Source organism: Neoarius graeffei, chromosome 3 (genome assembly GCF_027579695.1).
Source record: "Neoarius graeffei isolate fNeoGra1 chromosome 3, fNeoGra1.pri, whole genome shotgun sequence".
NCBI classification, from domain to species: domain Eukaryota; kingdom Metazoa; phylum Chordata; class Actinopteri; order Siluriformes; family Ariidae; genus Neoarius; species Neoarius graeffei.
The window spans coordinates 82038282-82064733 of NC_083571.1; the positions used below are offsets into that span (position 1 = coordinate 82038282).

The following is a 26452-nucleotide window of genomic DNA, read 5'->3' on the forward strand; positions in this document are numbered from 1 at the left end:
GGACACTATCCAGAGTCAACCCATGCAAAGCCGCAGGCCCAGACAACATACCAGGGAAGGTGCTCAGGGACTGCGCTGACCAGCTGGCAGGTGTCCTCACAGACATCGAACATCTTCCTGAGCCAGGCTGTGGTTCCCATGAGCTTCAAAAAGACACCATCATTCCAGTGCTGAAGAAGTCAACGATGACATGTCTCAGTGATTACCAACCAGTAACGCTGACTCCCATCATGATGAAGTGCTTCGAGAGTCTGGTTATGGGACACATTCACTCCATTCTCCCCACCTCAATGGACCACTGCAATTTGCATACCACCCCAACTGCTCCACTGATGACGCTATCTCCTACACCCTGCACTCTGTTCTATCACACCTGGACACAAAGGACACATGTTAAAATACTGTTCATCGACTTCAGCTCAGCACTGTATAGAGAGAGAAGCCTTTATTTTGTCACATATATACTCGAGCACAGCAAAAATTTTGCCTCTGCATTAACCCATCTGTAGCAATGAACATACTCAAAGCAGTAGGCAGCTATATGTAGCATATTGCATTACACAACGTTTAAAAAACACAAAGTACCACAACGCCACACAAAATTAACAATATATTCCGTAAACATTATTTATTCTTGAATCGACACTAGTTTTATGTAGATTGAAACCAGGGCTTTGAACCGGAATTTTTTTCCTATTGGTTCGTTCCGAACAGAAACGGAATTTTAACGTTTCCGGTTTTGGGTTCCACCATTAAATAGACGTTCCCGAACCGGTTAGAACAAAAAAATTTCGTTCCCGGAACGGTTAATTACGTTCCCTGTCAGCTGTTTAACAAATGGCTATAAAATTATGTCTCTGTCTCATCCAGCTTAAGCCAAATGTAGGCTAATTCTATTACAGCCTTCATTAAATAAGACACGAAATAATTCAAAACAATTATTATTTCAAATGTTGGCGATTTGGATTCTCAGTATGTCTTCCCATCTACACAAACAGAAAAAGTGCCAAAAATGAAAGATAATTCGTTTAGTGGGTTACCAAAGGCTAGTCAGGCCCTATAGAGGGCTACCGCATGACGTCACCGCGCCGCGAGATTTTGTTAGGCGCCATATTGGAAGACCAAGTACACATCTATGCAAATACATACATACATACATACATACATACATACATACATAAAACAAACTACACCTGAAATGTAGCCAGGGCCGGTTCTGCCCTAATCTGGACCCGGGTGCAACATCGCGCAATCCCCCCCCCAAAAAAAAAGTCTAAATCAGGACAACCATCACATAACTATAAACATTTTATATCAACTATGTTAACTAAATGGGCTATAATAAATAAGCCTGCAGGCAGCCACGGCGGGCTGCCTCAGAAAAGTAACCATTCAATGACACAACTGAAAGCCTGCAGCCACAGCGGGCTGCCTTAAAAAGTAACCATTTGTCCTACCTTAAAACTCGTTTTGCATTTTCTGCCTCCTTTTTTGTATTTTCGACCCTCCGTTTATTTTCTTTCCTTTTCTGAAAACCCGATTTGTGTCCAGACATTTTGTTCTGCTACCAACGAACTAACTCGTCAGGTCTCGTCTCTCGAGCCCGCGATGATTCCCGTGGGAAGGGCAACAATTGATACATTTTTACAAACAACCAATAGGGAGGTTGCAACGTTCAGGCTCTTCTTTGCTCAGACACTCAGTAATGCACTTACTCACTATCACATGGAGACGTGATAGTAGTCCACCTTCCCGCTCTCTCCATTCAGTCAGCGAACGTCACACAGGAAGTGAACCCCAGCAGGTCATAGAAACTTGCGCAGGAGAAGAATGACTTTTTTTATTTGTAGGCTACGGAAACTTTGAGGAACGAAATAAAAACCGGTATTAACCGGTTACCATTATTTTTAATAAGCGTTTCTGTTCCGGAACATAAAAAATAATAAAGTTTCTGGTTTCGTTTCTGTTCCATGTGAAATAGAAAACTTCCCGGTTTTCGTTTTCGTTCCTTGAACCGGTTCAAAGCCCTGATTAAAACAATTAAATGTCTTTAAAGGCCAAACAAAACATGCTGTTCTCCCATACAAACGTATGAGAGGTTCATCAGCGCAGCAGCTATATCTATAGTGTCCGGGGAGCAGGGTTTTTTTGTTGTTTTGTTTTTTTTTGGGGGGAGGTACCTTGCTCAATTGCGGTTCAGGCAAAAGTGGTGTTCATTCACTCCCTCCATATTTTTCCTGCTAGTCCAAGGGAATTGAACCACTGACCCCTTGGGCCCAGGGCTCTAACATTTAGGTCATGGTTGCCCCCTGAAAAAGGCACATCATCTACACTTCCTGCAGAGACTGACGAGAGCCAGCCTTCCATTACCCGTCCTCACCACCTTCTATGGAGGAACTGTGAAGAGCGTCCTAGGCAGCTGCATCACTGTGTGATTTGGGAACTGCAAAACACTGGAACGCAAGACTGTACCATAGTGAGGACAGCTGAGAGAATCACAGGGGTCTCTTTCCCCTCCATTCAGCACATCTTCCAGGCACATTATGTATGCAGAGCCTCTGCCATTGTGAAGGAGCCCTCTCACTCCTCCCACAGACTGTTTGACCCTTTGCCATCAGGCAGGATGTTCTGAAGCATCAGGATCCGCACTGCAAGATTCTGTAACAGCTTCTTCCCCCAAGTTGTCAGAGCCCTGAACACCCTGGCACCACCCAACATATCACTCCCATAACAACCTGCCTCCCCCATCCCACACCACACACACAATAGACATCCCAAGCATCTGTGCACCATCACTCTAAAAGGGATAAGGGACATTCAATACACAAACCGCACACGGTCACTTTAAACTGTGCACTGGCATTTTCTCTACCTCATCACACCTGCTTCCATAGTTCTGCTGCGGTTTGTGTCACACTGTCTTTTGTCTGCATGTTTTTTTGGCAATTAATTGTATGTTATGTTGTGGGGGGAAGCCATGGCCTAATGGTTAGAGAAGCAGTTCTGGGTTCTCTGCTGGCTCAATTCCCTGGATCAGCAGGAATGGCTGAAGTGCCTTTGAGCAAGGCACCCAACACCCAACTGCTCCACAAGCTGCTCTGGGTATGTTGGGCAGCGCAGTGGTGTAGTGGTTAGCACTGTTGCCTCACAGCAAGAAGGTTCTGGGTTCAAGTCCAGCAGCCAACGGGAGCCCTTCTGTGTGGAGTTTGCATGTTCTCCCAGTGACTGCGTGGGTTTACTCTGGGTGCTCCGGTTTCCCCCACAGTCCAAAGACAGTTATGGGACAATGGGACAGCCATTGCCTGAGGTTGGGCTGAAGTGCCCTTGAGCAAGGCACCGAACCCCGTAGCTGCCCACTGCTCTGGGTGTGTGTTGTTCACTGCTTCAGATAGGTTAAATTTCATTGTATACTTGAGTGTACGTGTAACAAATAAAGGCTTCTTCTTCTTGTACATCTGGATAAGAGCAATTGCTAAAAGCTTGTGTCATTTCATGTTATGTTCGGCTGAGTTGTCATACTGTTTTATGCCATTTTAGATTAGGTCATGTTATGTGATATTTGCACAGCTCTTTACCAGCACTATTTATTGTGTACCATTTTATCTTGATATTTGCTGTTTGCACCGTCGATGCACCTTGCTTCGTAAGAAAACGACATTTCATTCTTCTGTACACTAGGTATGCAGAAGAATGACAATGTTGAGTTATTGTATCTAGTGGTCATAAACAGGAACTGCAACAAGAGGTAATAGCGGCCCATTGTCACAAGAAATATGCTTCTCCGTGCTCAGAGGAGGGGACAGTTAATGAGAACGCCAGATTAGATTTGGCTTGGGGGGGGGGGGGGGGGGGGTAGGAGACACCCCCCCCCCCCCCCCCCCCAGTGGCCACCAAGATCTTGTTTTGTACCAAAATAATTAGTTCTTCAAACTTCTAACTACATACAGCATGTCTAAATGAGTCTTCATTTTCCAATGGCCAATTTTTTCAGACTAGTTTCAAAACTTTTTCCTTGGCTTTTAGATGTAGCTAGGCTACAACCTGGCAACCCTGATTAATGATATCACCTATCCTGTGTGCGCCTCACTGGCAACAGGAAACAAACACAGTTGAAGTACGGTATGTCTAAAACCTTTCAAATTGAGCTGCTAGGCTCAATTCGATATTCTACTTCTCCACCGAGATCTGTAGACATGAGCCGCTGCTGGACTCTGTACACATGAACTTGGTTTAATCTCAGAGCGCACAATAATCATCACTCACAATGGTTCATGACCAGACATGCATAAAGGATTTTTTTTTAGATATAAAACGTGTGCCACAGGTAACATGCCAGCACGCCGCAAGATATATTTCTAATGTTGAGGCCACCATTTTATCTTAAAAGATTTTTTTTGGGGGGCTTTTTCCACCTTTATTGGATAGGACAGTGTAGAGACAGGAAATGAACAGGAGAGAGACAGGGAGGGATCGGGAAATGACCTCGGGCCAGAATCAAACCCGGGTCCCCGGATTTATGGTATGGCGCCTTATCCAACTGAGCCACGACGCCCCCTACACCATTTTATCTTTAGTTGTTTTAGCCAGGTGTCACTTCAAAACGAGAACACGTTATTCCTTCATGCAGGACCAATTTATCTGAAAGTATATAATCTCTGTCCTGCACCACTTTATTCCGAAACAGCTCTGGAAAAGACGAGTAGTAAGCTGAGCATGAGTCAGCGTGTATGTGGATGCAGGCTTCACTGAACGTGCACTTTTATAGAACCAAGGCAGAGATTGTCCAAGTGTTTTTGCATCAAAGCAAACGAGTAGGAAGAAAAACTGAAATTTTAAAGTTGCCATACAGATCTTAATGCAGAGATGCCTACCCCAAATTTTGAATTTCAGTATTCTTGAAAACATTTTTCAGTATTTTGGAATGACTTTCAGTAACAATTTATGCGCATTTCCATTATAAAGCGGTGTATATACCAATGTTTAACATTTAAATTATTAAAAAGTACTGTTTTATGTGAATTGAATAAACAAAACACGAGCAGCCATCTCAATTGAATTTCCACTCAACAAATTTCTAGAGCATACAATTTCTCACTAGCCTGGCAAGCCAGACTAAATGTGAATATTTAGTCTGGCCTCGATCCGTAGACATTTCCGAAGCGGGTAGGAGGAACAAACCGCTGTCTTTCAAACTGTCTCTGTGCGTATAGGCCAACGCTCTGACCAATCAGCGCAACAGTGACTGTGACGTAGTCAGAGCGACAGAAAGCAGTGGGGGAGACCTTGAAATAATTTTTCAAAATGTGTATTAATTAATAAACAGGTTCTAGATATTAAGAAGTTTGGAGATAATAACCACAAGTTTGGAGTCCGTACCACATACACTCATTTTTTTTCCAAGTGTTTTTCAAGGGTTTGCTTAAACTGTTTTTGAGAGTTTTTATTTAGTGGTGTTTGGTGAAATAATTTCCCTTACATTTAAAATAACGGGAAAATAAGAAACAATCAAAAAGTAATGTTTCAAAGCTGTTTATTAATTCTTCGTACTGCACAAACTAGCCCCATCCTTTTGGCTACGAGCGGAGCCAGCTGGTAGATCAGACTTTTGCCATAGCCGGTCGGCAAAACAGCGAAAACGTCCTTCTTGAAAAGGAATGAGCGGAGAGCCTCTTCCTGCTCATGTTTCAACGAAAACTCCAAGTCTAATTCTTCTAAAACTGATTCCAAAGCGGAGTCAAACGCGCGCTGTTCACTAGCCGTAGCCATCTTTCCTGCTGTGCTTTCTCTAGCGTCGCACAGCCTTGTCGTCACTCCTGCAAAAGTCTGCCCAAAGAATCCAAACAAAAACCTTGCATTGTGATTGGCGGGCACGATTTGATGCCCGGGGTGTTTTTGTTTATATGGTGTGAGGCTAGACCCATTCGCTAGGCAAAAATATTTTTTGGCTGCTAGGCAGGTGGGTCTAGTTTACTAGGCTAATTTCTCACATTTTTATAAATACAATAGTGTTCCTTGTTTGCAGACATTACGGTTGACTACCAATCATTGGTATTGAATGTAACTCCTCAAAAGTATTATATTATATTGCCTGGCAAAATGTTCTACTTGTTAACGGATTCTAATAACATTTTTTTAAAAAATTCTTATTTCATGCCAAAGAGAGTCCGACATTGTTATCTTAATGTCCCAATATATAAATACTTCAGCATAATGCTTCAGAAGAGACATTGAATAAAATGACATTTATAATTGTATTTAAAACAGTGGAATGATCAATTTTTTGCCACAATCCCAACAACACTAATCATGAGATTCTGTTTTTGATCATACTACATGGACATTTGTACTTGCAACACTGAAAAGACTTTGAATTAAAGAAGTAAAGCCAGTGTTTGATATTTCAGTGAATAAAAATCATACATGTAAAAAGAAACTGAACAAGTTTAACTCACATTTCATGGCACTAATCAGCAAGTTCAACTCCAAGCACAGGTCAACCATCACCGCTTCAGCACGTGTCACGTTTCGTGTCTTTTCATCCACAGATTTCGTAAAAAAACTGCTGGATACCCCCAGATTTACTTTCCGCCTGACTCGCCATTTCAGCATACTCCATATGTTGGTTTTTTTTTGGAGTTGACATGCCGCCTGCAGTCATCGCGACCACCATGAGTGATGTTAATGTCAGTTCTACACAGTTTGCAGTGCGCGTATCCATTGCCCTTTTGACTGGGTGTAATGCACGGCCATTCTACCGTATATCGTGGGAGGAACACCTGAGACCTGTGTTTCACTTGTCCTGATACTGAGCGTTTCATTTCCACTATTGAGAAGCAGCACCATGCGTGTGTGATGTCGAGTGAAAATAGCGCGAACAAATGTGCGGTATCTGTGCACGTCACACACAGCATGTGCGGTTGTCGTAAAAATAAATAGCCGTGAATCGCGCATGGATTGAAAAAGTCGCTTGGACATTTAAAAACAACTCACTGGAATTTTTTTAAGACTTTATAATAATTCCGTACAGAATAACACTGTTTGCCGTAACATCGTATTTACGTAACTTTTCCGTACAAAATACGGCCAATCCGTACTAGTAGGCATCTCTGTTAATGGAGTAAGGTTCTCCATTACTGACAGGTATACAGTCAGAGTTTTGGGTCGTTTCCAAAAAAAAAAAGAAAAAATGTTTTTAAAAAAAAAAGCGCTTTATTTTACCTCTACAAGTCCCAGCTAACTATAGTTACAACTATGAAATCATTCAATAACTATTATGAATTTCTCTGCAATTACAGTGAAACTAAACAGGAAATATATGCAGTCACAAGGGTAGGGAATGTTAATCACTGATGCATCCTAGAAGACAAGAAATAAAATTTTGAAATGCTGGTGCTAGTTTTTCCCCCAAAACTGCACCCTAGCCAGAGAGCAAATGTAAATTTGAAGCATGTTTGTGTGAACTGCCATTACTAGTCTTTGGTCATGGAAAAAAAAAAAAAAAAGTAGTGCTGTCAAGCGATTAAAATATTTAATCGCGACTGTCATAGTTAACTCGCAATTAATCGCAATTTAATCGCACATTTTTGTCACATGAAAAACCATTGTAATTCTCTTATCAGCATAAAGTGAATGGGCTTGCTTTGTACCAATGTTTTTTGTTTTTTTTTTATTGCAGAGCATAACACTACGGAGCCGTAGAGGGGACATGGTGAATAAAAAAATAAAGCGTGGGAACGACTTATAAGGCGTGTGCACGAGATATTAATGCGCGCGCACGAGTTATAACCCATGCGCACGCTTTGCGTTAAGGCGTGCGATCGGGTAATTAAAAGTGAGGGGACGAGTTACTACAGCTCCGTATAACACGTCTTGTCACAGCCACTGCAAAGTCGGGCTGGAGCCGCCAATGGGAAAACGAAACCTAAGCCGAGCACCGTGGCTCTTCGTCCCGAGGCGCGGGGCTAGCGCGCCCTGCCCGCGCTGGTTCTTTGGGGGGAGGGCAGAGGACTCTGGCTGTGCGGGGCGTGACATTACAGTCTAGCTGCTATCGTTTTTCTAAGCAAAGTCTCTGTTCTGTTCCAAGTTCCTGGCAGTTTCAAAAGCTTATGAAAAACCTACATCATGTCACAGAGCATTAATCTCGCGATAAAAAAATGATCGCCGTTAAAATTGAGTCAAGTTAACGCGATAATAACGCGACATTTTTGACAGCACTAAAAAAAAGAAAAAGAAAACCAAAAAATAAAAATCAACATTCATCAAACTGAAATGATAAATGACGTGCAGTCTTCTTAGCATGAGAAAGCTGATAAACAGAAAAAAAATTACTCTATTCAAACTCAATGTGTTGCTTTGCTGCATTAGTGGAAGAAAAACATTACTACAAATTAGATGGCAGATGCTTGATCTCAAATGGGTACATGAATGAGTGCCAACATGAACAGGGTTTACAGCAGATCTCTAACGAGACGGTCGTATTTAGAAGTGCGTTGTGCGTGCATTCACAGGAACGAGCTGTACTAACACACCACACCCCCACCCCTCATTGTCTGATTTAAACATTCATACAATAACAAATTTGTACAGTAAAAGTTTTAGTGCTGTTTGGGTCGTGTCTCCAGTCAACAATAAAATTAAAATGTTCCAGTGTATTTAATGATCAAGGCAAAAACAGGCCTTTGGTTTAAAAATGTTCCTGCTCCAGGAAGTAAATGTGCTCTAATGTTTATAAAGCTGTTTTAAATCCTAATTTAAAAGGACACATATTATACCCCTTTTAATTTATTTTATATTAAAAAAACATCTCAGGGAATAATGTTTGCTAGTTTTTTTTGGAGGTTTTTTAATTTGGGGGGGGGGGGGGGGGGGGGAAGTTTGGGGTCTTTCTTCTCTTGCCGTTTTAGCGTGGTATGAAAACCCTATTGGACAAAACAGTTTAAACATGCAAACATGCCTGAAGTTTAAACCTTCACACTTCACCCCTCCTCCCTCCCACTATCTGCTGTCATCCAGAAGAGGATGAGTTTCCTTTTGCATCTGGTTTCTTCCTCAGGTCATCTCGAAGAGATTTTACTCACCACACCCCTGTGGCTTGCTTATTAGGGAACTCAACCTCCATCTGGATTTCTGTACAGCTGCTTTGTGACGATATCTATTGTGAAAAGTGCTCTCCAAAAAAAAAAAACCAATCCTGAAATGCGTTTGCACACCTATCAACCAAGCAGAGTGACACAAGGTAGAAACCACAATACAAAAGCAAATAAGGTTTTCCATCGTGCTGGAATGGGGGGGGGGGGGGGGGGGGGGGGGAGCTGGATATATGCATAATGAAAGTTACATGCCCTTTTAAATAACTATAAGCACATTTACAAAAGATCAGCCTTAAAGAGACTGAAATCAGTTGGACAAACAATTGTCAAATCACACACGTACTGCTTTGCCCATGCTGCTCATTCACTTGAATGGAACAAGTGTTTGGGTTTGTGCTGGCTCACGTTCTTTATTTTTCACATTTTACAATTACAGCTATACTGCCGGCGGCACGGTGGTGTAGTGGTTAGCGCTGTCGCTTCACAGCAAGAAGGTCTGGGTTCGAGCCCCGTGGCCGGCGAGGGCCTTTCTGTGCGGAGTTTGCATGTTCTCCCTGTGGGTTTCCTCCGGGTGCTCCGGTTTCCCCCACAGTCCAAAGACATGCAGGTTAGGTTAACTGGTGGGTCTAAATTGAGCGTAGGTGTGAATGTGAGTGTGAATGGTTGTCTGTGTGTCAGCCCTGTGATGATCTGGCGACTTGTCCAGGGTGTACCCCGCCTTTCGCCCGTAGTCAGCTGGGATAGGCTCCAGCTTGCCCGCGACCCTGTAGAAGGATAAAGCGGCTAGAGATAATGAGATGAGATGAGACATTTACAAAAGATCAGCCTTAAAGAGACTGAAATCAGTTGGACAAACAATTGTCAAATCACACACGTACTGCTTTGCCCTTGCTGCTCATTCACTTGAATGGAACAAGTGTTTGGGTTTGTGCTGGCTCACGTTCTTTATTTTTCACATTTTACAATTACAGCTATACTGCCGGCGGCACGGTGGTGTAGTGGTTAGCGCTGTCGCCTCACAGCAAGAAGGTCTGGGTTCGAGCCCCGGGGCCGGCGAGGGCCTTTCTGTGTGGAGTTTGCATGTTCTCCCCGTGTCCGCGTGGGTTTCCTCCGGGTGCTCCGGTTTCCCCCACAGTCCAAAGACATGCAGGTTAGGTTAACTGGTGACTCTAAATTGACCGTAGGTGTGAATGTGAGTGTGAATGGTTATCTGTGTCTATGTGTCAGCCCTGTGATGACCTGGCGACTTGTCCAGGGTGTACCCCGCCTTTCGCCCGTAGTCAGCTGGGATAGGCTCCAGCTTGCCTGCGACCCTGTAGAACAGGATAAAGCGGCTAGAGATAATGAGATGAGATGAGCTATACTGCCTTTCAGATTCTAAGTGTAGGTCATAAAAAGAATTTTCCCCAACACCCAATTATTTTTGTTTAATGGACTGAAAGCTACTGAATTCAAATCACAGACTTCCAAGTTTATTCTTTTTTTTTTTTTAAGCAGGACAATCAATGAATTTAGGGCCACGTGGCCCTAAATTCTCCGCTGTTTTTTTCCTGCTTCACCATGGCGCAATTCATCATGCATCACGTGGTGGGCTTTCCCTGTTCACACAAGGCAATGTGGGATACAAATTTGAAACAGGAGAGAAAAATGGAGGACGTGAGTGTGCGAATGAAACGTGAAAGACCGACTACAGTAACGGAAAGTGAGAAGAAAAGACGTCATGTTGCGAAGGAAAGGAAACGCAGACCAAACTAATAAATATCGGCGGTCAGCGAGCACCTCGATGTGATCAGCTGTTCGTTTAGCGACAGAATGATGTAACTATCAGTGCACGGTCAAAGTAAACCTGTAGATGGCAGTAATGCAACACTGTGGATGCCAGCTGCCATAAAACCCAAAAGAAGAAGGTAAACCTTCGTACGCACACACGGACTTCCTCTGTCCGCTTGACTGCGCGAAGTGAGCGATTTCATGCACATTATTTGATAGGGAATCCCCTCAAATTAAGTAACTTCCAAGCCACAGAATGGCCTGTTTGGGTTTTTTTTTTAAAATAGATATTACAGAAATAAACAAAATCGCAATGACCAAATTTCAGAGGGAACTAAATTTCACTGATTTTATGAAATCAAAAGGCCGTCTAGCTTTAATGCCAATAATATAAAGCCACTAGGTTTGAGAAAATGTTCACAATGATGGTCTTAGTCCCTGGCCTAGTGAACTAGCATAAGGATGTGTTTCTGCTAGAGACTCCAAATCACTTCTCCACTTCTAAGTTACTCTGAATAAGTACATACAATACATAATCTATTTAAACTTGACAGCATATTCCATAAAAGTGCAGTAATCTGTGCAAATTATATGAAGTCAACCAATTTGCGATTTATATTAGTCAGTCTTCTTAAAGGTCCCATGGCATGGTGGTTTGTTGATGCTTTAAACGGGCTCGTGGAGGTTTCCAGATGTTATATCCGCAGCCTTTCTCGAAATGAACCCTCGGCACGTAAATATAGCCTCCTGGGAGAAAGCCCAATTTCAGCGCTTTTCCCAGTGCGTCGTTTTGCTAATGAGAAGCAGGAGGCGGGGAAGGGTAGAGGGTGGGGGCGGGCCATGGGGGGAGGGGGAGGGGCTTGACCAAGCTGCACGCACACACATACTCGCTGCTATCGGCGCCTGTAGCCACGCTGCTAAGACAAAACCCCGTTCTCCCTCGGACTCCTTTCGTAAACTCAACGTGACACAGAGAACAGAGAGTGAGAGTGTTCGGAGTGGTAATTTACGAACGTATAATACCCTAGGCTTGAACACGCACTCCATAACCAAAGAGGATAGAAGCAGCAACTACAGCAACATATCGCTTATCCAACAGAAGACATGCATTGCGGAGCAACAGTCAAACATAAGCTCATAAGTTACAGTCAATTTCCAGACTAAACTCAGTTTAACAGAGCATGCTGCATGCTCTTTAGTTTTGTAGCGCAGATTACCTGGCTAACTGCAGGAAGCGGTTAGCTGCACAGCTAATGTAGCCATTGCTAGGCTAACGCACCGATTTTAAAACACGGCAAAACGACCAGTTATACACTTACTTGTTCGGTGTTTGTGGCTGATGCGGCAGGGATGCTTGGTACGGACCCAGGCTTCAGTGACAGTTGATGTGCAAAACCTGCCCTGTACTGTCCCATGTTGTGGAAACATTCCTCAGGAAAATGCTTCCGACAAACATACACCGTCTTAGGTAGACTCGACGGCGTATTATTGAAGTAAATAAAATTAAGCCACTGCGTCTTCAGGGGCTCTCCCGCCGGCAGTAAAAACAGACTCTTTTCTGTGTTGTCACATCCATGTACAGCGCAATTTCCATGTTTCGCTCGCTTAGGTGATGCCATGTTGTTGTGTCCTGTATGGTCTCCTCACTACAACTGGGCGGGGCAATCCATACAGTGGGTGGGAATCCAGAGGGGGGGCGTGGGGATCATCTCCCTTGCTGACGTAGTAAAGGGAAGAGCTTATCAATGCGCCGTTTTGACGCGCCATTCTCAAATGTTGGACATAGTTTGGTTTACACATTATGAAATTTCTAGCCACTGGGGTGACTTAAGAAGGTCAGAGGAACTCATTTTAACGTTAAAAAACCTCAGAAAGTGAAAATTTCATGCCATGGGACCTTTAAGAGTAAATTTGCGTGCACACACACACGCACGATACAATTTAAAAAAATACATTATTTTAATGAAGACCAAATTTCTTGTGTAAATGCTTTTGCAAATATTTATAAATAAATTCCTTCATATCCAACTTGATAAATGAGGCCCCACTGTTTCTGTGATGGGCGGCACGGTGGTGTAGTGGTTAGCACTGTCGACTCACAGCAAGAAGGTCCTGGGTTCGAGCCCCGTGGCTGATGAGGGCCTTTCTGTGTGGAGTTTGCATGTTCTCCCCGTGTCCGCGTGGGTTTCCTCCGGGTGCTCCGGTTTCCCCCAAAGACATGCAGGTTAGGTTAACTGGTGACTCTAAATTGACCGTAGGTGTGAATGTGAGTGTGAATGGTTGTCTGTGTCAGCACTGCAATGACCTGGCCTGGCGACTTGTCCAGGGTGTACCCCGCCTCTCGCCCATAGTCAGCTGGGATAGGCTCAAGCTTGCCTGCGACCCTGTAGGACAGGATAAAGCAGCTAGAGATAATGGATGGATGAATGGATGGATGGATGGATGGATGTTTCTGTGATCAAATTCCAAGTTATACATACACATGCTATTAACCAAAGGCACCTTTATTAGTACATACAAGTTGCAATGCTTTTCTTACAGTGTCAAGTTGTTTTGTTTGTTTGTTTTTAAGAAGTCTATCTCAGGATTTGGTCAAATGTCAAGGTCATGTCCGATTACACTTGATGCAGTGTGTTAACACATTTTGCCATTTTTTTTTTTATTAGATGTAGCATGTGGTAAACAACTCAGTCAATAATAAATGCATTACAGACTACAGTAATCATTAGCAGCTCCTATTACTCACCTCCTCCTGCAATGAAGGCTCGGGGAAGTTGATCATTAACCCTGATGGTGTTTGTGCGAAGTGAAAGTGAGTGAGAACTAGACAGCAGGGCTCCTAAGCATGATAATACAGTGCAATGACTTTGAGGAGTCATCAAAAGCCTAAGCTTCAAACTCCAGTCACTGGATGAGAAATGACCATTAGAACGGACTCTAATGGTGATTATATAAAGCCTCCTTGGTTACCAAATGTCATTACTAACATCACGCAGCAGCACTCATGAAGTCATAACAAAATTGTACTAATGTCAAATTTCTTGCCATTATGATAAGAATTAATTGGTCACACTTTAAAAAGTTGAATGATGTTCATATTCATTAACCAACATAAATATACTGATGAGCAATGGAGCGTCGTGTAAAAGTACTGCCAAATAATCACTGCACATGCATGACAGGTCCTGCTCCTCACAACTGCAGGTTCACCCAGGCTCAAAGGGTTAAACTAATCTAATCTATGCACAGACAAGTAATAGCTGCTGAAAACAACCTGAATGCATTTTGCGTATAAAATACAGTACCAGTCAAAAGTTTGGACACACCTACTCATTCACATGTTTCTCTGTATTTTCTAGAACAATACTGAAGACATCAAAATGATCAAATAACATATGGAACATATATGGAATTATGTAATAAACAAAAAAAAAGTTTCATATTTTAGATTCTTCAAAGTAGCCACCGCTTCCCTTGACGACGCTTTGCACACTATTAGCATTATCTTAACCAGCTTCATGAGGTAGTCACCTGGAATGCTTTTCAATTAATAGGTGTACCTCGTCAAAAGTTAATTAGTGCAATTTCTTGTCTTCTTCATGCATTTGATATCAAACAGTAAATAGTAAATAAAAAATAAATTTAAAAAATCTGTAAATAGCCCTATTCCACAACTGCAGTAATCCATATTATGTGAAGAACCAATCAACTAAGTAAAGAGAAACGAAATCCATCGTTACTTTAAGACATGAAGTGTCTAATAAAAATTAAGCGGGGAAAAAAAAAAAAAAACACACACTGAATTCAAAGGTGTGTCCAAACTTTTGACTGGTACTTTATATATTAAAGTGCATTTTATTTATCTCTCTCTCTCTCTCTCTCTCTCTCTCTCTCTCTATATATATATATATATATATATATATATATATATATATATATATATATCAGTGGCGGCTGCTGGTTTTTAAAACAGGGGAAGCCCATTTTACGCATTCATCGTAAAACCTGTAGGCCGGATATCAAAGCATAGAAAGGTGTGCCCCATTAGCATAGTGAACTAGACAACCCTACCTAGTGGCAGAAAGTATTTTTGCTTGTACATTTCATGTTATAGTCTGGCTTGCCAGGCTAGTGCCTCATATCCTTAATCAAAAATATCAAACATCCAAAAATCACTGGCTATTCAACGAAGAGCCTTGAACATCATACCCTGATATGCAACACAGAGTCTTTAACACAACACCCAGCTGTGCAACACATCCTTGAACATCTTCTGCAACACAGTCTGGAAATTCATAACCAGGTAGGCTATGCAACACACAGAACCTTGAATATTATACCCAGGTATAACCTATAACACAGAGCCCACCATTCTCTTAACATTACTGAACAATATACACACTTCAGATTCATGAACATGAACACTATTTATACACAAATTCTGCCCTCCGCTCCTTTTCCAGAAAATGGTCTGTGACTCTGTCATACCAGCTGGTTGTGCTTTCCAGAGACTTCACCAATTTCTGTTAGCAGCTAGCACTGCAGATCCCAATAAGGCTCAAGCTAGCCTACAACCAGATTGAACTACAAATGAAATAAACGAGTGAATTCGCGAATGATCAAACTGATAGAATGGATGAAAGTTAACGGAGCACAACAAGTAATATTTACATTTATTTACAGAGTAATGTACAGAGACATCAATGAGAAGAAACGTTTATATGAAAAGAAATTCGGACAGCACTTTGGCACACGACTACACTTTCTCGACATCCGCTAGGGACTGACTGATCATGCTTCCGTGTTCCTCGCCGAAGTACCGCCCTCCTCATGTCTTTCAAACACCACCTCCAATAATCCTTTATCAGCCCGGCTTCTTGTCCCTCCCACTGTCTCGTTTAATCCCAGAGAAGCCCGGCTTCCCTGGAAGTGACGATTTTGTTGCTTTTAACCAATAACAACTAGCCAAAATTGGCTGTTCAGAGCCGTCTCGTAGACTGCAACGGATACCCGGCTACCAGTCAGTGTTGCCAGATACTGCTGACGTTTTCCATCCCAAAATATGTTCAAAACCCGCCAAAATGCACTTAAAACCACCCAATCTGGCAACACTGCTGCCAGTCCATAGAGCCCATTGAAATAAGAAAGGTTACAGCCTGGCAGCAAAGGTGATTCTCATAGCGAACTGCAAGTTCGTCAGACATCACTCAAATAAGTTACAGGATAGTTATGAACATAAATACAATCTTGGGCACATATGTTATGCAAGTTATTGTTTTAATGAGAATTCAACGTTGTAGACACCGCAGTTTGGGGAGAGAATTTTAGGGGAAGCTTGGCTTCCCTTGTTGTCTCTGAGAAATCGCCCCTAATATATATATAAAATCTCATCTCATTATCTCTAGCCGCTTTATCCTGTTCTACAGGGTCGCAGGCAAGCTGGAGCCTATCCCAGCTGACTACGGGCAAAAGGCGGGGTACACCCTGGACAAGTCGCCAGGTCATCACAGGGCTGACACATAGGCACAGACAACCATTCACACTCACACCTACGGTCAATTTAGAGTCACCAGTTAACCTAACCTGCATGTCTTTGGACTGTGGGGGAAACCGGAGCACCCGGAGGAAACCCACGCGGACACGGGGAGAACATGCAAACTCTGCACAGAAAGGCCCTCGCCGGCCCCGGGGCTCGAACCCAGACCTTCTTGCTGTGAGGCGACAGCGCTAACCACTACACCACCGTGCCGCCCTCTCTCTCTCTCTCTCATATATATATATGCGCGCTATTTGTATGATTTGCGTTTAGGTGTCTAGTGTCTGATAGTGTAGCATAACAGTAAAGGTAATAGAGAGGAGCTGATAAGATAAATAAGCACTTTCCTACTCATCCAAATCGACCAACTTTACATCTGTTTATATGTACTTTGCACTTTCAGGAAAGATAAGCAGGAAGAAGACCGCTTTCTTCCTGGGAATGTAGTGCTGCCTCAGAAACATGTAGCCTATTTACTGTATGCAACGGATATTGCCCGAGAAAGACTGCCGTTATACTTTTTAAAAAATATGTTTGGTCTCATTTGTTGAATTGGGTTCTCTTTTACCATTTTTTAGGACTTGTGTGAAATTCAGTTGGTTTAGATGATATTTATGCAGAAATGGGGGATAGAATATGGCCTAATGGTTAGAGAAGCAGCTTTGCATCCAAGAGGTTGCCGGTTCAAGTCCCTGGACCAGCAGGAATGGCTGAAGTGCCCTTGAGCAAGGCTCCTAATCCCTAACTGCTCCCCAGGCTGCTCTGGGTATATTGTACGTCGCTCTGTACAAGAGCGTCTGCTAAATGTCATTAATGTAACGTAAATACAGAAAATTCTAAAGGCTTCAAGCACCACTGTAGTTCCCAGAGGGACCACAGCTGGATAGAGTGTTGCATGTTGCCATGACAATGCACAGACTGACTGACCGAGCTTAATAAGTGCAGCAATGGTTTCAATGTCTCAAACTATTTTATATAGTGAACACAGACAAGCAGAGGAGTGATACAAACAAAGTGAATTATGTACTAAATATCAGCACTTTGTTCAATCAAACTAGTGAACTGGAACTAACTGTTGTATGTCGTGCACCATTTTTAAAGTCTGATATTTTTATAGTCTCCAAAAGCAAACAACAAGTGAACTCTTAATCTCATAAATCCACCGTAACACTAAACGTGAGGATCACTAGACGTGGCCAAGCCCTTTAGCAAACATGTGAGGGTATGTCGTGGATGAGACATCTACCTTCTCTTTCTCTCCCTTTTTTGGAAATGAGAAAAAGTGAAGCGAAATCCCATTTATACAAAAGGAAAGGGGGGGGGACCTTTCCCTTTAAACGAGTGTCTTTTCTTTTCTATAATAAAAAGCTGCAGGAAAGGGATCAGCCCTGGAATTTCTCCATGCACAGCAGGCTTGACTAGGCAAAAAGAGTCCCTGCCTGCAGAGCCTGCCTACAACAGTTTCTATGGTAACAGAGAAAAGGCCCACATTAATGAGAAGGACAGCTGTTAGGAGTCGCAGACATGAAGGAGGTTACTGTGTCATTTCTGCTCATGTGCAAAGCTTTCTGGGAACAAAGCGAGGTAATGCCAGGTGTAGCGAAGAACAATGGCCAGAGGACTATACTTGATGTGAATGCACGGTTTTTCATCGCCTTCTCTTTTCCTTCCATCCATCCATTATCTCTAGCCACTTATCCTGTTCTACAGGGTCACAGGCAAGCTGGAGCCTATCCCAGCTGACTATGGGTGAGAGGTGGGGTACACCCTGGACAAGTCGCCAGGTCATCACAGGGCTGACACAGAGACAAACCACCATTCACACTCTCATTCACACCTACGGTCAATTTAGAGTCACCAGCTAACCTAACCTGCATGTCTTTGGACTGTAGGGGAAACCGGAGCACCCGGAGGAAACCCACGTGGACACGGGGAGAACATGCAAACTCCGCACAGAAAGGCCCTCGCCGGCCGCTGGGCTCGAACCCGGGACCTTCTTGCTGTGAGGTGACAGTGCTAACCACTACACCACCGTGCCGCCCCCTCTCTTTTCTTGCACAACTTATTTTTCTGTGCGAGAAGTGAAGGACTTACCGGTCTATGCTAGAGGTCATTTTGAAGTGTGATCAGGGCTGCAATGGGACACAGAGGAGCTTTAAGCGTGAGGTAGACATTTGTACAGGAACCTGGACAAGAGAAAAAACACACAAAAGCCAGAAGTGAAATTGCATGACGGTTTATCTGATGGTGACACACGATATCACAAAAATGACTTTATGGCTTGTTCAGACCTCATATCATCATCATCCATCTCAGGTGAACCGATTACACAATGTGTGCGCGCAGTGTTGGTGTGCTGTTGTGAAGCTTTGTGGTCCTAACACTCAAACCACCTGAAGATGCAAGATAATACGCTCACAGAGCACGTTATTAGGAACACCTATACACTTACACAATCATGCAATTATCTAAATCAATCACGTGGCAGTAGTGCAATGCATGAAATCGTGCCGATACAGGTCAAGAGCACCAAGTAATGTTTACATCAACCATCAGAATGGGGAAAAATGTGAGATCATGGATTTTGACTGTGGCATGGGTGTTGGTGCCAGATGGACCGGTTTGAGTATTTCTATAACTGCTGATCTCCTGGGATTTTCTCACACAGTCTCTGGAGTTTACTCAGAATAGTGCAATGAAGAAAAAACATCCAATGAGCAGCAGTTCTATGGATTGAAACGCCTTGTTGATGACAGAGAATGGCCAGACTGTTTCGAGCTGACAGAACAGCTACAGTAACTCAGATAACCACTCTGTATAACTGTGGTGAGCACAAAAGCATCTCAGAATGCACAACACATCAAACCTTGAGGCAGATGGGCTACAACAGCAGAAGACCACGTCAGGTTCCACTTCTGTCAACCAAGAACATAAATCTGAGGCGAGAGTGGGCACAGGCTTATCAAACCTAGACAGCTGGAGACTGGAAAAACGTAGCCTGGTCTGATGAATCTCGATTTCTGCCGAGGCACACAGATGGTAAGGTCAGAATCTGACACCAACAGCATGAATCCATAGAATCAACCTGCCTTGCGTCAACAGTTCAGGCTGGTGGAGGTGGTGTAATGGTGTGGGGAAAGTTTCCTTGGCACACTTTGAGCCTGTTAATAGCAGTCAGTCAATCAACGCTTCAATGCTACAGCCTGTTTGAATATTATAGCTGATCACGTGCATCACTTCATGGCCACAATTTGGCATCTTCTAACGGTTACTTCCAACATGATAGCGTACCATATCACAAAGCAAAAAGTCATCTCAAACTGATTTTGTGAACATGCCATTGAGGTCCATGTTGTTCAGCGGCTTTCCCAGTCACCAGTTCTGAATCCAGTAGAACACCGTTGGGATGGTAGAACAGCGGATTCACAGCATGAAAGTGCACCTGAAAAATCTACAGGAACTGCATGATGCAATCATTTCAACATGGACCAGAATCTCAAAGGAACTCTCACGTCCAATTGGCTTTAGTTAAAGCGAGCAAAATGTTGGGCTTTGTTAGAAGATCCATTTTCGAGGTTAGAGATACCAAGGTGCGGAAGGCACTTTACATCTCTCTGGTCAGAAGCTGTTTGGCGTACTGCTCTCAGGTCTGGGCTCCGCAATCAGTCATCTTGCTTTACTCAGTTGAGAGAATCCAGAGACGCGCAACTAAGTACATTCTATCTCTTCCATTCAGATCAGACGTCAAGTACAAGGACAGACTCCTCCCTTGTGTTACCGGCATGAGTACCTGGACCTTGTTTATCTTTTCAAATCAGTGTCAGCAGACCTTAATATTTCCATCAGTGTACCTAGGCAGATTCTACCGTAACTGGATCCATTAACCACTTGCCCACAAAATAAGACATTTTTCTTGTCCTTTTTTCAGTGAGGTAATATTTTCACGATTGAAAATATGGTATTTGGTCTTCTAAAACAGCACGTCATTTAAAAATACACTGAGTATATCAATAAAAGATTTTTAAAGAATAAAGTTCTATTTCTTTGACATATCTGACAGACATAACTCCCATTTTAAAAATCCCTTTCATTATCCCTGTTGCTATCGTCAGTGAATTTCTGTCAGATGACCTGACGATAGACTCAGCCATTATGGATATTTGGTAGTTATCGTGTGGAAGCAGGCTTTATCATTTTTGGCTGTCAGCAGATGGAGTTGAAATAGATTAACAGCGAAAAAACTATTTCGTTCACGAGAGAAGCCCACAGTTATTTTTAAAAAATGCTATCGTCAGTCTGTCAGTCAAATGCACCTGACGGTAGCAAAATTCAAGCCCTCACCACGCACATGTTGACTGACGCAAAGAGGAAATTCTACTGCGCATGATTTTTGTGACAGCAGACATTTACTTCCGGGCAAGACTTGGAGTTCTGACAGCTAGATTTCATCAAATAAATCAAGGTAATATTTTCTGTCAGCTATCCTGACGATAGAAATTTTTGACGATAGAAACATTGAGAATATATTTGTGCATTCATATTTAAAATTTTCTGGAGGAAAACTATCGTAAGTTGAGATAAATCAGAGCCACTTGCGACCCTTTCAGCCGACAGGCCATTTCAATGTGTTACAATCCCGATTCCAAAAAAGTTGGGACAAAGTACAAATTGTAAATAAAAATGGAATGCAATAATTTACAATTCTCAAAAACTGATATTGTATTCACAATAGAACATCGACAACATATCAAAATGTCGAAAGTGAGACATTTTGAAATTTCATGCCAAATATTGGCTCATTTGAAATTTAATGACAGCAACACATCTCAAAAAAGTTGGGACAGGGGCAATAAGAGGCTGGAAAAGTTAAAGGTACAAAAAAGGAACAGCTGGAGGACCAAATTGCAACTCAGTAGGTCAATTGGCAATAGGTCATTAACATGACTGGGTATAAAAAGAGCATCTTGGAGTGGCAGCGGCTCTCAGAAGTAAAGATGGGAAGAGGATCACCAATCCCCCTAATTCTGCACCGAGAAATAGTGGAGCAATATCAGAAAGGAGTTCGACACTGTAAAATTGCAAAGAGTTTGAACATATCATCATCTACAGTGCATAATATCATCAAAAGATTCAGAGAATCTGGAAGAATCTCTGTGCGTAAGGGTCAAGGCCGGAAAACCATACTGGGTGCCCGTGATCTTCGGGCCCTTAGACGGCACTGCATCACATACAGGCATGCTTCTGTATTGGAAATCACAAAATGGGCTCAGGAATATTTCCAGAGAACATTATCTGTGAACACAATTCACCGTGCCATCCGCCGTTGCCAGCTAAAACTCTATAGTTCAAAGAAGAAGGCGTATCTAAACATGATCCAGAAGCGCAGACGTCTTCTCTGGGCCAAGGCTCATTTAAAATGGACTGTGGCAAAGTGGAAAACTGTTCTGTGGTCAGACGAATCAAAATTTGAAATTCTTTATGGAAATCAGGGACGCCGTGTCATTCGGACTAAAGAGGAGAAGGACGACCCAAGTTGTTATCAGTGCTCAGTTCAGAAGCCTGCATCTCTGATGGTATGGGGTTGCATTAGTGCGTGTGACATGGGCAGCTTACACATCTGGAAAGACACCATCAAAGCTGAAAGGTATATCCAGGTTCTAGAGCAACATATGCTCTCATCCAGACGACGTCTCTTTCAGGGAAGACCTTGCATTTTCCAACATGACAATGCCAAACCACATACTGCATCAAATACAGCATCATGGCTGTGTAGAAGAAGGGTCCAGGTACTGAACTGGCCAGCCTGCAGTCCAGATCTTTCACCCATAGAAAACATTTGGCGCATCATAAAACGGAAGATACGACAAAAAAGACCTAAGACAGTTGAGCAACTAGAATCCTACATTAGACAAGAATGGGTTAACATTCCTGTCCCTAAACTTGAGCAACTTGTCTCCTCAGTCCCCAGACGTTTACAGACTGTTGTAAAGAGAAAAGGGGATGTCTCACAGTGGTAAACATGGCCTTGTCCCAACTTTTTTGAGATGTGTTGTTGTTATGAAATTTAAAATCACCTAATTTTTCTCTTTAAATGACACATTTTCTCAGTTTAAACATTTGATATGTCATCTATGTTCTATTCTGAATAAAATATGGAATTTTGAAACTTCCACATCATTGCATTCCGTTTTTATTTACAATTTGTACTTTGTCCCAACTTTTTTGGAATCGGGGTTGTATTTCCCTGCGAACGTGACACAGTCGTGTCTATCGTCACTGTTCTGACAATTATTGTTGATATTTCAATTTTGAAAATAAATTTTATCTTTTTTATTTCAATATTTTATTTTATTATTTGGTTCAGTGATGAGGTATTTAATATTATTACTAAATTTGTCAGATTAATAATGTAAGAAACAGTTTTGTTGCTATTGTCATCTAGAGTGTCTGTCAGAATATGATGGTAGACGTTAGTTTGTCTGTCAGGTTTTGATGATAGAAACCGATGTGTTTCTATTGTCATTTAGCATGTCTGTCATGTCAGGCTTTTATTAATTAGTTACCAGGACTACTGTCCTAAAATTTACTGTGAATGTCCAAGACCCCAAATGCTACTAGAAAAACTTAATAGAATGATCAAAATAATCAATTCAGCAATTTAAGGAGATGGGACTTAACTGGCCTCTGTTATGGTAGAATCTGCCCCTAGAAGATTTACTAGGCGATTAGATCAGTCCAGGGGAACTATGTTAAATGTACCCAAGGCTAATACTGTAACGTGTCAGACCAGTTTTTATATTCGGGGCCCTAGAATCTGGAACATTTTACCCCTGCACTTAAGGAACAGGAATCAAAATCACTTTCACAGTTTAAGAAGGACTTTTTTTCATATTATAGTACTTTAACTAGGCTTTATTTTGACATCGATAGACCACTGACTTTTAAATCTGTGTGTGAGAAACGTCATGCATGTCAGCCAATCTCCACCCTCGGCACCAGCTTGTGCTGCCACTCGTTTGTATATACTCCCGGGCCGTTTATACCTTTTTGTCCAACTTGTATTATGTATTATTTATTGTTGATTTATTTATTGTAATACTTAATTTTGTGGGGCCTCAGGTATTGGCGCTTATTGCTCTGTTGAGGACTCCCTGCCGTTTTTAATGGCGAAGTTTATAAATAAAAATAGAATATTTCTAACATCTTGTGGAATCTACGCCATGAAGAACTGAGGCTGTTTTGAGAGCAAAGGGAGGCTCAACTCAGTATTAGTATAATGTTCCTAATAAAGTGCTCAATGAGTATGTCACGATGATCCAAATAACAACTTAAGGAAAATACCTAATCAAGAAAACTACACAAAATACCGTATCTGTTCCAAAAGAGATGAAGCTGTGTGTATACTGCCTCAGAAAGAATGGACATTAGCAATTAGAGAGTTTGTATGAACCAAAAAGGATGAAAAATGTATGTGTCTTAAGCAAGAAAAAAAAAAAAGAGAGAGAAGACCGATGTCATTTTATCTTTAACTTTGATGTTTCAAGTTAATTTTTATTTATCCATCCATAATAATCTGTGGGCGGCACGGTGGTGTAGTGGTTAGCGCTGTCGCCTCACAGCAAGAAGGTCCGGGTTCGAGCCCCGTGGCCGGCGAGGGCCTTTCTGTGTGGAGTTTGCATGTTCTCCCCGTGTCCGCGTGGGTTTCCTCCGGGTGCTCCGGTTTCCCCCACAGTCCAAAGACATGCAGGTTAGGTTAACTGGTGACTCTAAATTGACCGTAGGTGTGAATGTGAGTGTGAATGGTTGTCTGTGTCTATGTGTCAGCCCTGTGATGACCTGGTGACTTGTCCAGGGTGTACCCCGCCTTTCGCCCGTAGTCAGCTGGGATAGGCTCCAGCCTGCCTGCGACCCTGTAGAAGGATAAAGCGGCTAGAGATAATGAAATGAGATGAGATAATAATCTGTGATCTTTGACCAATTATCATACAAATTGGGTTAAACCCTAAAAGGCTTCATAATGACTTCATAGGCTCCCTATACACCACACACACACACGTAAGTATAATATAAATGCCGTGTTTTCAAAATAAATGTCGAGTTAAACTTCTGCATGCATGTCAGAATGTAATGCATCAAAGGCTTGCGCACGGTGAAGTTTTCATAGTTGCACGTAACGGGAGCGTGTCCTCTGGATGTGTTAAGGCAGAAGAATAAATTGACATTAATGCATTTGGGATTCAGCTGCAGAAAAAAAAGGAACAGGGAACTTTTTTTCTTCTTCAGAAAAAAAAGTGCTAGCCAGAGTGCTTTGCTAATTTAAAAAAAAAAAAAAAAAAGGCAGACTGACCATAACAACCCTCTTACCAGTCCTAGCTAGTATCAGCTAACTAACGAGCAAAGTTTGCTACTAAATTAGATCGGTCATCATTTTTTCAGTGATCAAGAGTAAACAGATTAGTGTAACTCTGGTGATGAGGAGGTTGTTTGCCTTCGCTGTGACTTTGGGAGTTTGCAACCTGATGGGTTGAGAGTTTGACAGGGAGGAAGGAAGAAGAAATAAAAAAAAAAAAAAGTGATATTTCTCAGCATTTCATTTGGAAAGTTTAATCGTTTTCAACATTTTTTGCAAGTCACTTGCAGCAATTAAAAAAAAAAAGTTTCGAAAAAGTGGCCACAAAACAGGTGGAACGTGAAGAGAATACATACAGGTAAAATGCGTGGTGTGCAAAAGCAGCATAATGTACAATTTTAGTAATAAAGCTAAAAACACTTAAACAAGAGTAAATGTGTAAACGGAAATTGTTATTACCCACCTCGCCAGTAACTTTAAAGAACCGTCTAGTCAGCTATGTTATTCAAGAAGTACAATCACAAATGGTCACTGGAGAAGCGTTCGAGGTGCATGAAAATGGGCGTTCACGGCTATCCGTCTCAGCTGTCCACTTGTAATCAGATCACCAGATCACCTGAGATAGGTGTTGATACCGGGTCTGAACGTAGCCTCGGTTTCATTCTGAAGCCAAACCAACCTCCAGTCCTGTGTGCAAAGTGAGAATGAGAAGCTCGTCTCAGGATGAAGACCACCACAATCCACTAGGGCTGGGAGTCGGTGTGGATTTGAGTCAGTTTTTCATAAGGGGAGCTTAGAGAAATCGGAGAGGCTGTGGTTTAAAATGATCAAAAGAGTGCTGTGGGTCCCTGTGGCATGTGAATGTTTTCCAGGGAGGGTGAGCACAGATGTACCACATGTCAGCAGCAAAATCCTCCTAAGAGCCAAACACGGACAATAAATAAATCATCAGCAAGTCACCTTTCTGCTTCAAAAATGTAACCGTGAGAGAGGAGAGCTACAGATACACTTACTTATGTCATGACTTCAGAAATGATTCCTTTTTGCTTAGGTCCTCAGATTAGTGTCGTCACCCTGAAATAAATAACAATTTAAAAAAATCATTTGAAATAAGACCAGCACAACAACAACATTCATGCGACTACACTATCCGTGCAATCCTACATCATGTGTATCTAGTTGTTAGACAGAACCCTCCTACAAACTGATACACTAACCTAGAAACCTGTCTGCAAGATCACACACCAAATAAAAAAAAGAAGGAATGACTGTACCAAGCATTGTACTAAATAATAACCACCACATCTTTTCAAACTGCTGCTCACGCTAAGCCACAGGGCAACTGAACACACAGCAGTATTTCCCCTCCCATTTTACTGGAGGGGCACTCCCCTTCAATTCTCAATTCTTCAAGTTGAAGCCTTCTTAATCTAATCCTAGTCCCTTCGTAATCCCTCCATCGGACCGGAAAAATACACACATGCAAGTCAGCCGTTACATTGAGATGTTCGATGGTTAACGGTTCTGACTGCAAAGTTGAATTCTGGGCAAAATGTTCCATTTCTACCGTTGTTGGAGTTTCGAGATGTTTCGTTGCTGCACACACCGTGTATCCTGTGTGTAAAATGTTCTGCTGAGATAAAAAGTGTCCCGTATTTTACGATTCCGGAGATTGCCGAAGCGAGTGAGCAACAATATCACGTGACC

The 26452-nt window shown here is 42.3% G+C and overlaps 1 protein-coding gene across 17 annotated transcripts in view; it reads right to left on the reverse strand.

The window, feature by feature from the left end:
• Positions 1–26452, reverse strand: part of clocka (clock circadian regulator a) — a 181130-nt gene that overhangs the window by 51221 nt on the left and 103457 nt on the right. For 12 of the 17 annotated variants that reach the window (XM_060917470.1, XM_060917477.1, XM_060917480.1 and 9 more), the window contains 3 exons: positions 25759–25819; positions 25209–25661; positions 18490–18581 (listed from right to left, as the gene is read on the reverse strand). The exons of 1 other annotated variant lie outside the window; for it this stretch is intronic. In XM_060917470.1, coding sequence (XP_060773453.1) covers positions 18490–18509 — 20 coding nt within the window. In that variant the 5' untranslated portion in view covers positions 18510–18581; positions 25209–25661; positions 25759–25819. Of the gene's footprint in view, positions 1–51; positions 179–18489; positions 18582–25208; positions 25662–25758; positions 25820–26312; positions 26327–26452 lie in introns of those variants that run through there. 4 more of the 17 variants (XM_060917485.1, XM_060917473.1, XM_060917486.1 and 1 more) reach the window with 4 other exon arrangements.